General features: G+C 47.2%; 1 protein-coding gene across 1 annotated transcript in view; it reads left to right on the plus strand.

Moving 5' to 3' along the window:
- The window catches only part of SHISA9 (shisa family member 9), a gene marked incomplete at its 5' end in the record, with an annotated part of 308,545 nt that overhangs the window by 1,618 nt on the left and 294,752 nt on the right, over positions 1 to 12,175 (plus strand). The window contains one exon of the mRNA XM_030888503.2: positions 9,913 to 10,040. Coding sequence (XP_030744363.2) covers positions 9,913 to 10,040 — 128 coding nt within the window. The remainder of the gene's footprint in view (positions 1 to 9,912; positions 10,041 to 12,175) is intronic.

Consider the following 12,175-nt stretch of genomic DNA (forward strand, 5'->3'; position numbering starts at 1 on the left):
CCTCCTTGCACACACCTCCGCCAGGCCTGTGCGTGAGCGAGTGTGTGCACGCGCCCCGTGCGCCGGTCTAAAAACATCTGAACAAAGAGACCCACCAAAAATAGGCGAAGGCACATCACCATCTCACTAGTAATTATTTGCTATTTATACGCAGAGGGCATCCTATGTTTTCCTATCCCCCCACCCCTTCCAGAGGGGAGGGATTTGGGGAAAGAGGCGAGGAAGTTTCTTTCCGTTCAGGTGTGTGGGGAGGTGAGTTCCCTGGGCAAAGGACTCCTGAGAGCAAAGCACCCAGGGGATTCTAGAAGCCTGACCTACTGAAGGAATGAGGAGCTGGCCCCACCCACCCCTGCAGCCCCTGGTGCACCCGGGCAGCTGGAGCCCACCCCGAGCCCAGCGCTGACCTCTTGTTCTCCTCAGCATCCTGGGCAGCCCCTCTTGTGGAAAAATGAGGGCACAGAGGAGGTGGGGGCACAGTTGATGCAGCCTGTCGTCCTGTTAGGGAGCATTGTCCAGAGACCGACAGGTAGACAGGTAGGCAGCCTTGCTGACTGGAGTTAAAGCCCTCCTCTAAGATCTCTGCTGAGCCTATTGCTGGACTAACCGGATCTCTAAGGTTGGGGAAGGGGTTGGGATGAAGCTTCTAAAGGAACAGTGAGGGGGATTTCTGTACTTTCATCTGAGTGGCCTAGCAAGCTAGCACTAGACCTTGGTCCTGAAAATCTGTCAGGAACCCAGCTTCCCAGCCCTGCCCCCCAGCAGGGGATGGAGGGTGACTATCAAGGAGGTTGCAGTCACCTTCAGGATTGCAGGGGCCAGGACAAGTCCCTGGCCAGTGGATCCTCCAGGGGTAGCTGGGTCTCAATGGGGGTCCAGGAAAAATTCTGGAAAAGACTGACATGATGGAAGTACCTGCTCAGGAAGAGATTAGTGGATTTTAACAGATTTTAGAATCTCATCAGTGGAGTTCTTAAACCCAGACTGCTGTTTTGAATCACTTGGAATGCTGTGCTTGAAACACACTCCCCCCAATAATTAAATCTGATTTAGAGCGGCGTGGTGGAGCCTGACCATCCACACCTTTAAAAAGCCCCCACTCCTCTCTGCTGCTCAGGAAAAAAGAATAATATTTGTTGAGTTCACACTGCGTGCCAGACATTGTACCATTGTGTGTGTGTGTGTGTGTGTGTGTGTGTAAGTTCTCCCATTTAGTTCTCTCTACTACTCAGTAAGTCACAGGCTGTTTTAATGCCCATTTTACAGAAGGGGCAATCAGGGTGTCATCTGCCTGGCTTGTCCAAGGTTGCTTAGAAAACTGCCCCCTCAAGTCCAGTGGTTCTCAACCTTCCTAATGCCATGACCCTTTAATACAGTTCTTCATGTTGTGGTGACCCCCAATCATAAAATCATTTTCATTGCTACTTCGTAACTGTAGTTTTTCTACTGTTATGAATCAGGTGACCCCTGTGAAAGGGTCATTTGACCTCCAAAGGGGTCGAGACCCACAGGTTGAGAACTGCTGCTCTAGATTCATGGTTTCACAGGCTCCTGAGACAGATATTTTCAGATCGAGTGCGTGTCCAAACCTGGAGGTGTTACTAAAATGCAGATCCCTGGGTTCCATCCAAACTAAAAAAAAAAACAAACCACACTCACTGCCATCAAGTTAATTCTTATTCACCGTGGCCCTGTAGAACTGCCCATGAGTTTCTGAGAATGAAACGGTTTATGGAGTAGAAAGCCCATCTTTCTCTTGCGGAGCGTCTGGTGGTTTCCAACTGCTGACCTTGTGGATCACAGCCGAGTGAGTAACCACCACACCACCAGGGCTCCCTAGTTCCATTTACTGACTCTAAATCAGTAGGTGTTCCGGGTGGCCCTGGAAAGCTGTATTTAACAATCGTTTATGCATGGTTCTGACTGAAAGTGTTCCACACTTACAGAATCACTGGTTTGGGGTTTAGGAATATTTGACAGGTTAGGGAAGGGATGATTTCATCCCTGAGAGGGGTGAGGCCAAGGTGACCCTTACCTGCCTTCCCTTGCTTGTTTTTTCACTGCCTGTAACCGTGACTGCCATGGAGTCAATGCTGACTTACAGTGACCCCCAGTGGGTTTCTGATACTGTAACTGTTTGTAGGAGTAAAAAGCCCTGTCTTTCTCCGGAGGAGCTGCTGCTGGTTTCGAACTGCTTAAGGTGTTTGAAACCACTAGCACCTCCATGGGAGAAAGACTGGAGTTTCTACTACTGTAAGCAATTACTGTTTGGAAACCCACAGAAGGCTGCTATGAGTCAGCAGTCACTCGAAGGCAGTGAGTTTGGTTTTTCTCGAACACAGTGAGTTTTTTTTTGGTCACCTGTGTGGTGTTTCAGTGGGGCTGGGGCTGCCCTAGCAACCCAGGTAGTCAGACCCAGCCCCAACTCTGGCAGTTGGCTCATTAGCTTGGCCTAGTGCTCTGGGGAATGCTCTCTGGGGAGGTGGCAGGCTCTGCCTGGCCATCAACTGAGATTAACTGGCAGTGGCAGCCCTCCTCATTTGTTCTGCCTGAGGGTGCCAGGGACCTGAGATGGTGTTTCTTCCCATCTCTCTTGGAAGCCCCTTCTTGGCAGAGCTTCCCAGCATGCTGTTGCTCCTGTCTCTTAAGCTTTCCCTGGTGAGCAGTGTCCTTGTGTTGTCCCAAGGGACAAATTGAGACCTGGTGGGGATTCCCCTCGAGGTGTTAGCGTGCTTGCTCAGGGCCTGGGGCTTCTGGGCTGCTCAGAGGGGTTAGGGGAACACCCCCAGTAGGGAGCAGGGCACAAACACAACGGGCAGCCCCTCAATCAGGGCGCAGCAGCCTGTTCCACCCCTGCTTATTGGAGGAAAGTGGGAATGACAGTAGCCCTGGTTGCCAAGCATGCTTCTGTGTTTTGCTGGACTGAAAGGTGTTTTTATTTTATCGAAATGGTTTCATTTTTTAAAATTGTGAGACAAATCAAACTTATGAAAACCTTAAAAAAATAAGAAAATGAACTCTCGTTTATCCTTCAGTCCCTGAGTGGCGCACACAGATAAGACCCGGCCACCTGCTTTGGAAAGATCCCAACCTTGAAAACCGTATGCAGCAGATCTACTCTGTACTTGTGGGGTTGCCCATGTCCCACTAGCAACCGCAGGAGCCCCCAGTTATTGTGCACTTACTATATGCACCAGGGAGAAAGAGCTGGTAATCTTTGGAAATCAGCCATTCCCCATAGAGCACAGTTCTACTATGAGACACAGGAGGTGGCCCTGGATGGCGTCCAACAACAACTGCATACCCTTCGCTCTTGACCTCGGCACTCTTGACACTCGGGGCCAGGTAATTCTTTGTTTAGGGACTGTCTTGAGAACTTCAGGATGTAAGCATTCTCCCTTGGCCTTTACCCACTAGGTGGACCAGTCATTTGTGAGAAAATGACTCCAAGCATAATCAGATGCTCTCTGGGGTCAAAATTGTCCCTGCGAGAGAACCCCAGATCTAGACTGAGCAGCTGTTAATGCTCTGTCATATTTGCACTATCTTTCTTATTTATCCTCTTTCCATGCGTTCATCAGTTACTTCTCTTCCTATTGTGGAGGAGCACTGGTGCCACAGTGGCTAAAGTGCTAACCAAAAAGTCACTGGTTCAAACCCTCCAGCCATTTCTCAAGGGAAAGATGTGGCAATTTGCTTTTATAGAGCTTTACAGCCTCAGAAGCCCCATGAGCCAGTTAGTTTTACTGTACCTTATAGGATCACTAAGGAGCCTTGGTCGTGCAGTGGTTACTTGTTGGGCTGCGATCCACATGGTCAAACCATCAGCTACTCCTTGGGAAAAAGATGGGGCTTTCTACTCCCATAAAGAGTTACAGTCTGGGATACTAGCAGGGGCAGTTCTGTCCTGTCCTATAGGGTCTTTATGAGTCCACAGGGACTCGATGGCAGTCAGTGTGTTGGTTTGGTTTGGTTTTATAGGATCGCTGTGTCACAAGAGTGGGTTTGTTTTTTTCTTGTTCCTTTTTGGTTTTCTCTTTGGGAGGAGGGGCTCGAAAATAAGTTGTAGACATGATACCTAAATTCTTTAGTGTGGATCTCCTAAGAACAAGCACGTAGCACAATTCCACTATCATACCCAAGAAGATGAGCCGTCATTCCCTAGCATCATCAAATAGCCAATCATATTAAAAAATCCCTAGTTGTATCAAAAATTTCTTTTACAACTTGGTTTTTCAAGTCGCAGTTCAATCAAGGTTCATTGCATGTGACTATTAAGGCGCTTTAGTTTCTAGGTGCAGTAGTTTAAAACCCATGGTGAACCAATTGCTTGCATATGAAAATTAAGAGATTTCACACAGAAATCTGGATTTCTGATTTCTCCTGGAAAATCAGTAGGCATGGCAAAATTGGGCTTTTCTTTAAGTTGTGCACTATTTCAGGCAATAATTTTGTGTGTGGGGTGGGGTGGGGTGGCGCAGTTCACCCAGCCGCCATAATTCCAGAAAGTCTAGCTTCCATGGGAATTTGACATTGTCCTACATTCATACCCTTTTGATCAGGATTCTTCTATAGAGTCTTTGAAACAGCTTGCATTTGAACATGACAACTGTGGGTTGCTGCAGACAGGTGACCCTTCGGGGTGGTCCCAAGTTCATCTCAGTGACCACCTCAGCTAATTGACTCGCTATGTGATTGGCTCCCTTTAGAGATGCATCCAAGTTGGATCCTGACAGCATGGCTGCCGATCATCTGGTCCGGATCGAGCCCCAGATCCATCACTTACAGGCTGTGTGGGCTGGCCCAGTTGCTTCCACTCTCTGAGTCTGATGTGCTCATCTCTGGAGCAGAACAATGAGGCTTCCTAAGCGATAGGCCTGCCATGAGCACTGATATGCTCTTAGCAGCATTTTAATCGTTTGAACTTTCTATCCCCGGCTTACTGGAAAGGAGCCCTGGTGGCAGTGTGGGTTTGGCGTTGGTGTCAGCAAGGTGAGCGACTAAGATCTGCCAACCAGCTGCTCCTGGGGAGAAAGATGAGACTGTCTGTTCCTTTAAAGATTAACTTTCTGGGTTGCTATGAGTTAGAATAGATCCAGAGGCAATGGGTTGGGTTAGGTTTGATCTATGGTACGAAGGCAGTGATGGTGCAGAAAGGACACTTGGTTCCTGCCCTTTACTGGGCTGCATCTATTTAGCTGTGTGGCCTTGGCCAACCCTAATCATAACTTTTCTGGTCTTAGGTTTAAATCTTAGCAGGAAGGAGTGGTAGATTCAGACCAGGAGAGTATGAGGACCTTAAAATGCCCCACCAATTCTTGGGCAGACTGATGGGGAAGGCCCTTCTCCTGGCGTTGCCATTTTTCCATAAGCTGGGGTGTGTGTGTGTGTGTGTGTGGGAGCGGGGGGCTGTTCTATCTCCACACTCCCTCTGCCTAGAAGCAGGATCAGCCAGCTGTTGACAAAGGCACAGTTTGCTTTCTGAGGAGAGGAATAGGTGCCTGGCAGTTCAGATGTCAGTCTTCAAGACTGGGCCCCTGAACCACTCTGCCTTTGAACTCAAGCGAGCCAGACTTAGCTCAAATAACTATGTATGAGTGAATGGGGTGGTGGTGGTGGTGGGGCAAAGGGGAGATCACACGGCCATTATAAGATCAAGACCACCAGTGTGTTCTGCATCTGCTTTGGGCAGGGCCTGGCCTCATCTTGGTGGGGGCTTTGGTGTTCAGTGACTTTGGGGTCAGGAAAACGTGTTTGAAGCTCTCTAGACTTGGAACCGGTAGAAACATTTCCTTATTTTGCCAACCTTCCAACGGAATCCATTTAATAGCAGTTCTTCAAACAGGCATCAGAACACTGAAAGCCCTTGTGAAGAAATGCCACCGAGCGGCAAGTGCCCCTCTACCCCTGGCTGTTTCTCTCTTCTCCCAACTCCCTGCCCATCCCTTCCTACACATCTGTGCTGATCCTGGGTGACCAGCTTCCCTGGCTGCAGAAGCTCACACAGCCATGCTGCAGGATGTGGACAAGCCTGCAGGTTCTTTCTCTTGCAGGATCTCTGCTTGCCTTAGGGCATGGAGTCCTTGAAAACCCACTTTATTGAGGTATGATTTACACAGCGAAGCACGCACCTTTCAGCATATGTCTGAGGACCTTTGCCAACATCTTGGCTGTTCTAGAGAGCTCCCTCCCTCGTGCTGCCCTTGCAGGCTAGAAAACAACCGTCAGGCTTCTCTTGCCTTAGGAAATGCTCAGGTTGAAGGCAGAGTACGGTTTGGGTGGGATGCCCGGGGGATTTGAGTCAAGATCCTAGGATCTGGGCTCCACTCTGGAACATTGACGGCCTCTTTATATGCAGTTCCCAGGTGGTATGCACGGTTGCTGTGCTCAGCCTTGAAAGAAGGGCCGGCGGTCCACTTCCGAAGTGGTTGCAGTGAAACCCCATATGGAGCATAGCTCTTCTCTGACGAGCTTGGGGTCACCATGGACCAGCATGGATACTGCAGTGAGGGGTTTGGGGTTTTGTTGTTCATTGTGTTTGCTTACTCACTGTAATTGGAGAAGTGATGGCCATTTCCTTTTCGACCCTCAGTATGCCCAGCGTGTTCTCACTCTGGAGCTGATGTGTTGGCTCCAATTCTCCTCCATCAGACTTTGCATAAGTAGCTCCTCATTATCACTCAGGATGCCCCCTCCAGCGTTCCAATGCCTCCTCCTCCCAGAAGCCTTCCCTGACTGCCCTGACTGAGTTGCATCCCTCGCCCGCTTCCTAATTTTGTTTCACATCACAGTTAGCATAGTAGTTCATTAGATTTTGACTTATTTATCAGTCTCCTCCACTGCAGTTCATGTTGATTAGTGCGGGGCCAGTAACTGATTCCCACTGCCATTGAGTTCATTCTGCCTCATAGCGGCCTAGAAGATAGAACACAACTACTCCTGACGGCTTCTAAAATTGTAAAAAACCCCTTTTTTTAATTTAATAGTTTTGTTAGTACTTTATTTATATGTCATCCAGTTTAATAATTCAATAATATCAAGAAGAGTTGTACAGTTGTCATCATATTCAATTCTAGAACATTTTCTTTTTCCTTGAAGTCATTATTATTCATTTAATATTATTTTCTAATTGTGGCAAAAATGTACACAATAGAACAGTCTCCAATCCACAACTTCTACTTGTATAACTCAGTGTCATTGATTATACGCTTTGTGCTGTACAGCCACTACTGATATCCTTTTCCAAACTATTCCACCACCATTGACATAAATTCACTGTACCCTATGCAACAACTCTTTCCCCTTCACCTATGGTAACCAATGGTCAAGTTTGGTTTCTTTGTTTTTTTTTAACCTGAGGTTTCCTTGATATAGTATTCACCTAGCATATACTTCCATGGCTACATCACTTTTAAAATGAGTTGTATAATCACAGTCAGTTCTAGTGTTCCCTATACTCTCCCACACTCATTGTAATCCCCTCACCCTCCCTATCTCCCACCCTCACCTCCACAGCCCTTATAAACTCTTGCATCAGTCATTACCTTTATGCATCTACGGTGCTTCATAAACAAGGAAACCCAACAGAAACAATGAAAAACAAAACCAAAATAAAGTGGTAAGGATAAAATAATAATAATATAAATAATGAGTAAGTAAGAAGGGACCACCATCAACATTCAAAAAACCAGGGAAGTTTTTGTCATGGAATAAGCAAGAAACACTTGAGCCTAGAAAAAATTTAGGTTGGGTGAAGACGGAGGTCAACTGACAAAGTATCAAGTTCAAGCCAGTTTACAGTGATCACTGTCCGATAACAAAGCTGTTCAAGACTCTTGCCTGTGGCTATAGGGGATCTGCTAGAGTCTTAATCTGACTCGGTACTCTGCAGATGGGTTTTGGGCTCCCACTTTCCTCAACAGCCATCTACAAATTGGTTGTTCATTTAGTCTCTGATACTTTTCCCTTTGTCATATTTGGATTTTGTTATTGTCATCTTTGGATCACGCAAGCTGGTGGGCTTTTTCCAGGTGGACTTAGTTGACTCCTCACTTAGATGAGTGCTTGTTTGAATACAAGCCTTTAAGACCCCAGACACTTTTGATTTATAGCTGGGCACCATGTGCTTTCTTCATCACACTTTGCTATAACACCCTTATCTTCAGTGATCATTTCATGAAGGTTGAAACTGTAAATGTTTACGGGAGCAGACAACGTCATCTTTCTCTTTTGGAGCAGCTGGTGGGTTTGAACTGCTGATCTTGCGGTTAGCAGCCCAACCCTAACTGACTGAACCACCTGGGTCCCTTAGTAACAACATAAGCAGATGAGGAAGGGTAGTTAAAGAGAAAGGTGGTGTTGGTTAGGTCCAGCTTTGGGTGTGATGTTCTCTGCTTGTGCCAACACTTAGCCTTCCCCCTGCCCCTTGGTTGACATCCCCTGGGAAGGTCACCTGTACCTTTCCCAAGTGTTTCCTTGTTTTTAAAAACCTAACCTGGATAATAATACATAATTGATCAAAGATTCATGGGAGGGGGAAGGGAGTAGCTGATACCAAGGGCTCAAGTAGAAAGAAAATGGTTTGGAAATGTTGATGGCAACATATGTACAAGTGTGCTTAATACAATTAAATAATGGATTGTTATAAGATTTGTATGAGCCCCCCAATAAAGTGATTAATAAAAACAAAACCAACCTAACCTGGAGACTAAAGATCTGTAGTTGACCTTGGGAAAGTATTCGAAGGCTTTGAGATGATGAGAAATGGATAGAACCTGAATACAAATAGCACCCCTCTTCCTTAGCTCTCCTCCATCCCAGATAGGAAGAGAGGACACTGGGAGGGGATGGGGATGGGGTCCAGCAGATCCCCACAACCTCAGGAGACCAGGTGCAAAGGGGCAGGGCTAATAGCCTGGTTCCAGGTTAAACCTGTGCAGCAGCTTCCTGGCTGTGTGACCTTGAGCCTTGGTTTACTGTCTGCCTAGAGACAGAATCCACAGAAAGCATTTCTGGGCTCCTTTCTTGAAGGGAGACATTTAAAGTGATGCCAATAGTGTCCGGTCTCTGGTAAATCGCCTTGGTCAGTCCCCAACTGTTGCTCCAAGGGACTTGAAATGTTGGGATCAAAGCCTGCCCCAAACAAGAATCACTGCTATCGGAAGGAGTCCGAGAAGACAAATCTTTATGGGAGCAGATAGCCTCATCTTTCACCCTCAAATCAACTGGTAGTTTGAACCCTTGACCTTGCAGTTAGCGAACCAAGGCCTAACTCACAGTACCACCTGGGCTCTTTAGATACAAAAGGAGGGAAGGAAATCCATGGGGTTTCAGACTGTCTGGCACCTTCCCTGCATTCTTCATTAAATCCTCTCCGCAGTTCCACGGACTGGATAATACTGCCATTGCGGGGCTGAGTCAACGTGGACGATTCTGTGTGGTTCCACGTAGCTTCTAATTGTGTTGATTTCCTTGCTTCTCCCTTTCTCTTCCCTTACCATGTGGCAGCTTGCTCCCGGAGGCACAGCACTGGACGCATGGGGTTGTTGTGGCTCCGGGCACCCTGGGGTGTGCAGAGTGGAGTTGCACTCTACAGAGCCTTCCAGGATGGGGCCTTTCAGAGGAGGCACCTCTGGGTGCTCCAGCCACTGACCTTTTGTGTAGCCGTCCAGCGCTTAGCCATTTGCGCCCGCCATCCAGGGAATGGGATTTTCAGTAGCTGCTTGTTTGGGGAGCCGAGAATTTAATCACCAGGCTTTTCTTCTACGGGACTTCTGGGTAGGCTCGAACTTCCCACTTTCCGGGTCACACCGGAGGGCACTGACTATTTGCACCACCCAGTGACTCTCGCCTGGTGCGCAGTAGGTGGCAATGGTTGCCTTCTGAATGAACAAGACAAATTCTCTCTTCTTTCAGGGCCCTTGCAGATGTCATGAGGCCACAGGGCCACTGCAACACCGACCATATGGAAAGAGACCTAAACATCGTTGTGCACGTCCAGCATTATGAAAACATGGATACACGGACCCCCATCAATAACCTTCGTAAGTATAGCCGCGCCACTCGTTTTCAGTTGTGCCTGGTGACCCTGTGGTGGTCTGCTGTCCCAGATTTTATGGTGTGTGATTGGCTTAGCCGAGAGCTTCTCCCTTGGCCATTCGGTAGTCTTTCATATGAAACTGAGTTTGGTGCCGCCAGATTCTTCATGGTTGTTTTCTTATGAACTACTCATTCAGTCATTTGTTTTCTCCTAGTTGTTGGCTCTTCTGTTAAATAGTATACTACTTGTTAGGCTTATCTTGACTGCTTCATCGATTAACAAGTGACCCTCTGGGTTTGTTCATCTGGCTGTGTACTTGCCAAACAACAGATCACTTGGTGGGTCCTTCTTAGGTAGTTCATGCCTAGAGTCCATTTTGGCAGTTCATCTTGCCTGAGTAATGGCTTTGCCAGTGGTTCGTTCACTGGTCTGCTATCTGAGGTAGACCCGGGGTGTCCCTTAGGTTTCCAATTGCTATCAGTGAAAAGATTCAAGGGCAAGAATGAGACCTACTTTTCATAGCCCCGACATTTGCCAAAATTAATTCACAAAGAAGATATATTTTGTGGTGGTGGTGGTGTGTGTGGGAATTCTGGCCATATTGGTTTGAGTATATAGGTGCGCTCAATGGAAGTAAATTCGCCCCCAGTTTTCTCCTCGGAAAAACCAAAACGGAACAGAAACATCCTTGGTTTGGTGGTGCTGAATTCCTTCCCAGTTAGACTGCGCTTGGGCCTGGTGGTCTGCTCACAAGTAGTTTTCTTTTCTTTCAAAGGTCTGTGTACACAACAGCACACACGTGATGGAGCTGACGCTCTGGCTAATGGGAGTGGAAGAGAGAGAAGATTGCTTAGTTTTTGACAATAATGTACTACTGTGGTTATTCCTAGCAATTATGTTTTCAAGTAACCCCCACATTAAAGTAATGTGGAGGGCTTGGTTTGAAATAACAGAAGCCAGACGATTCAAGGGATGCGTTCAGTTGTGGCTAGAGATTCCTAGTAGCAGAAGCAGTGCTGGCATTACACACGGTAAAGCCTGGGTCGCCTCTGCGGAGGCTCCTCCAGGAGCTGCAGTGGGGCTTTATTTGCTGAATCATCATTTTGGACTTTGGGGAGCAAAGTTCTGTGCTCAGCAGGCAGGGGAAGATGCCCGCGACCTTTGACATGGGTGACAGGCAGGGTGATGATTTCTTCATGGCCTGGGGAATGGTTGCAGTGTGTTAGCAAAGCCAGTGTCTACCTGGTTCGGAAAATGGGCCACTGAACAGAACAGCTTTGGCTTCCCGGCATGAAAGAATGTGACAGTCTTTATTTACATCCCAGATGAATAATGGTGAAATGGATGAGGCCTGGCTAGCTCTCAGAGCAAAATGCAGCAGCACTTGGAATGTCATGATAAACCCCCCTGGAAGATCTCGAACCTTGTACCTCACGGACATGGCAGTCAATGGCTGTGCTCAGTTCTGGCGCTGGTGCAAACAAACCCATTCTCTTCTCTGACCCATTTTGAATAGGGAAATACTTTGAGCCTCCAGGAATGTGCTACCCAGACGTGAGTGAGAGAATGTGGGTTAGAGAAAGAGCTGGTCTATTCATGGGGACCATTTGTGGTTTTAAATTCCAGGATGTGTTTGGATCAGCGCTCAAATGGAAGAACTAACTCATTGAAATCACTCAAGTTTCACCTCCTATGGGGCAGACATGGAGCATGAATGAATCTTGTCTAATCAAGGGAATTTCATTTCCAGTTGTATTGATAATAAATGACTGCCCAGAGATGGGTTTCCAGGCACGGAGTCACATTCAGATGATTCTGGTGACAAGGCCATTGGTTGTGTAGGACTGTGGCGTTGAGTCTACAATTGTACCTCAGGACTCAGTGGTATTTTGAAGCCAAAAAAGGGTATCTTGTGAAGGTCTCTTAGACTGGAAATAAACAACATGGATGAATTCCAGGCATGATATCATAAATTGAACTTTTAAAGAAAATAATTTTATTGGGGGCTCATACAACTCTTATCACAATCCATACATACATCCATGGTGTCAAGCACATTTGTACATTTGTTGCCATCCTCATTCTCAAAACATTTGCTTTCTACTTAAGCCCTGGGTCTCAGCTCCTCATTTTTCCCTT

This window comes from Echinops telfairi, unplaced genomic scaffold (genome assembly GCF_000313985.2).
Source record: "Echinops telfairi isolate 266 unplaced genomic scaffold, ASM31398v2 ScPeMD7_5;HRSCAF=22, whole genome shotgun sequence".
NCBI classification, from domain to species: domain Eukaryota; kingdom Metazoa; phylum Chordata; class Mammalia; order Afrosoricida; family Tenrecidae; genus Echinops; species Echinops telfairi.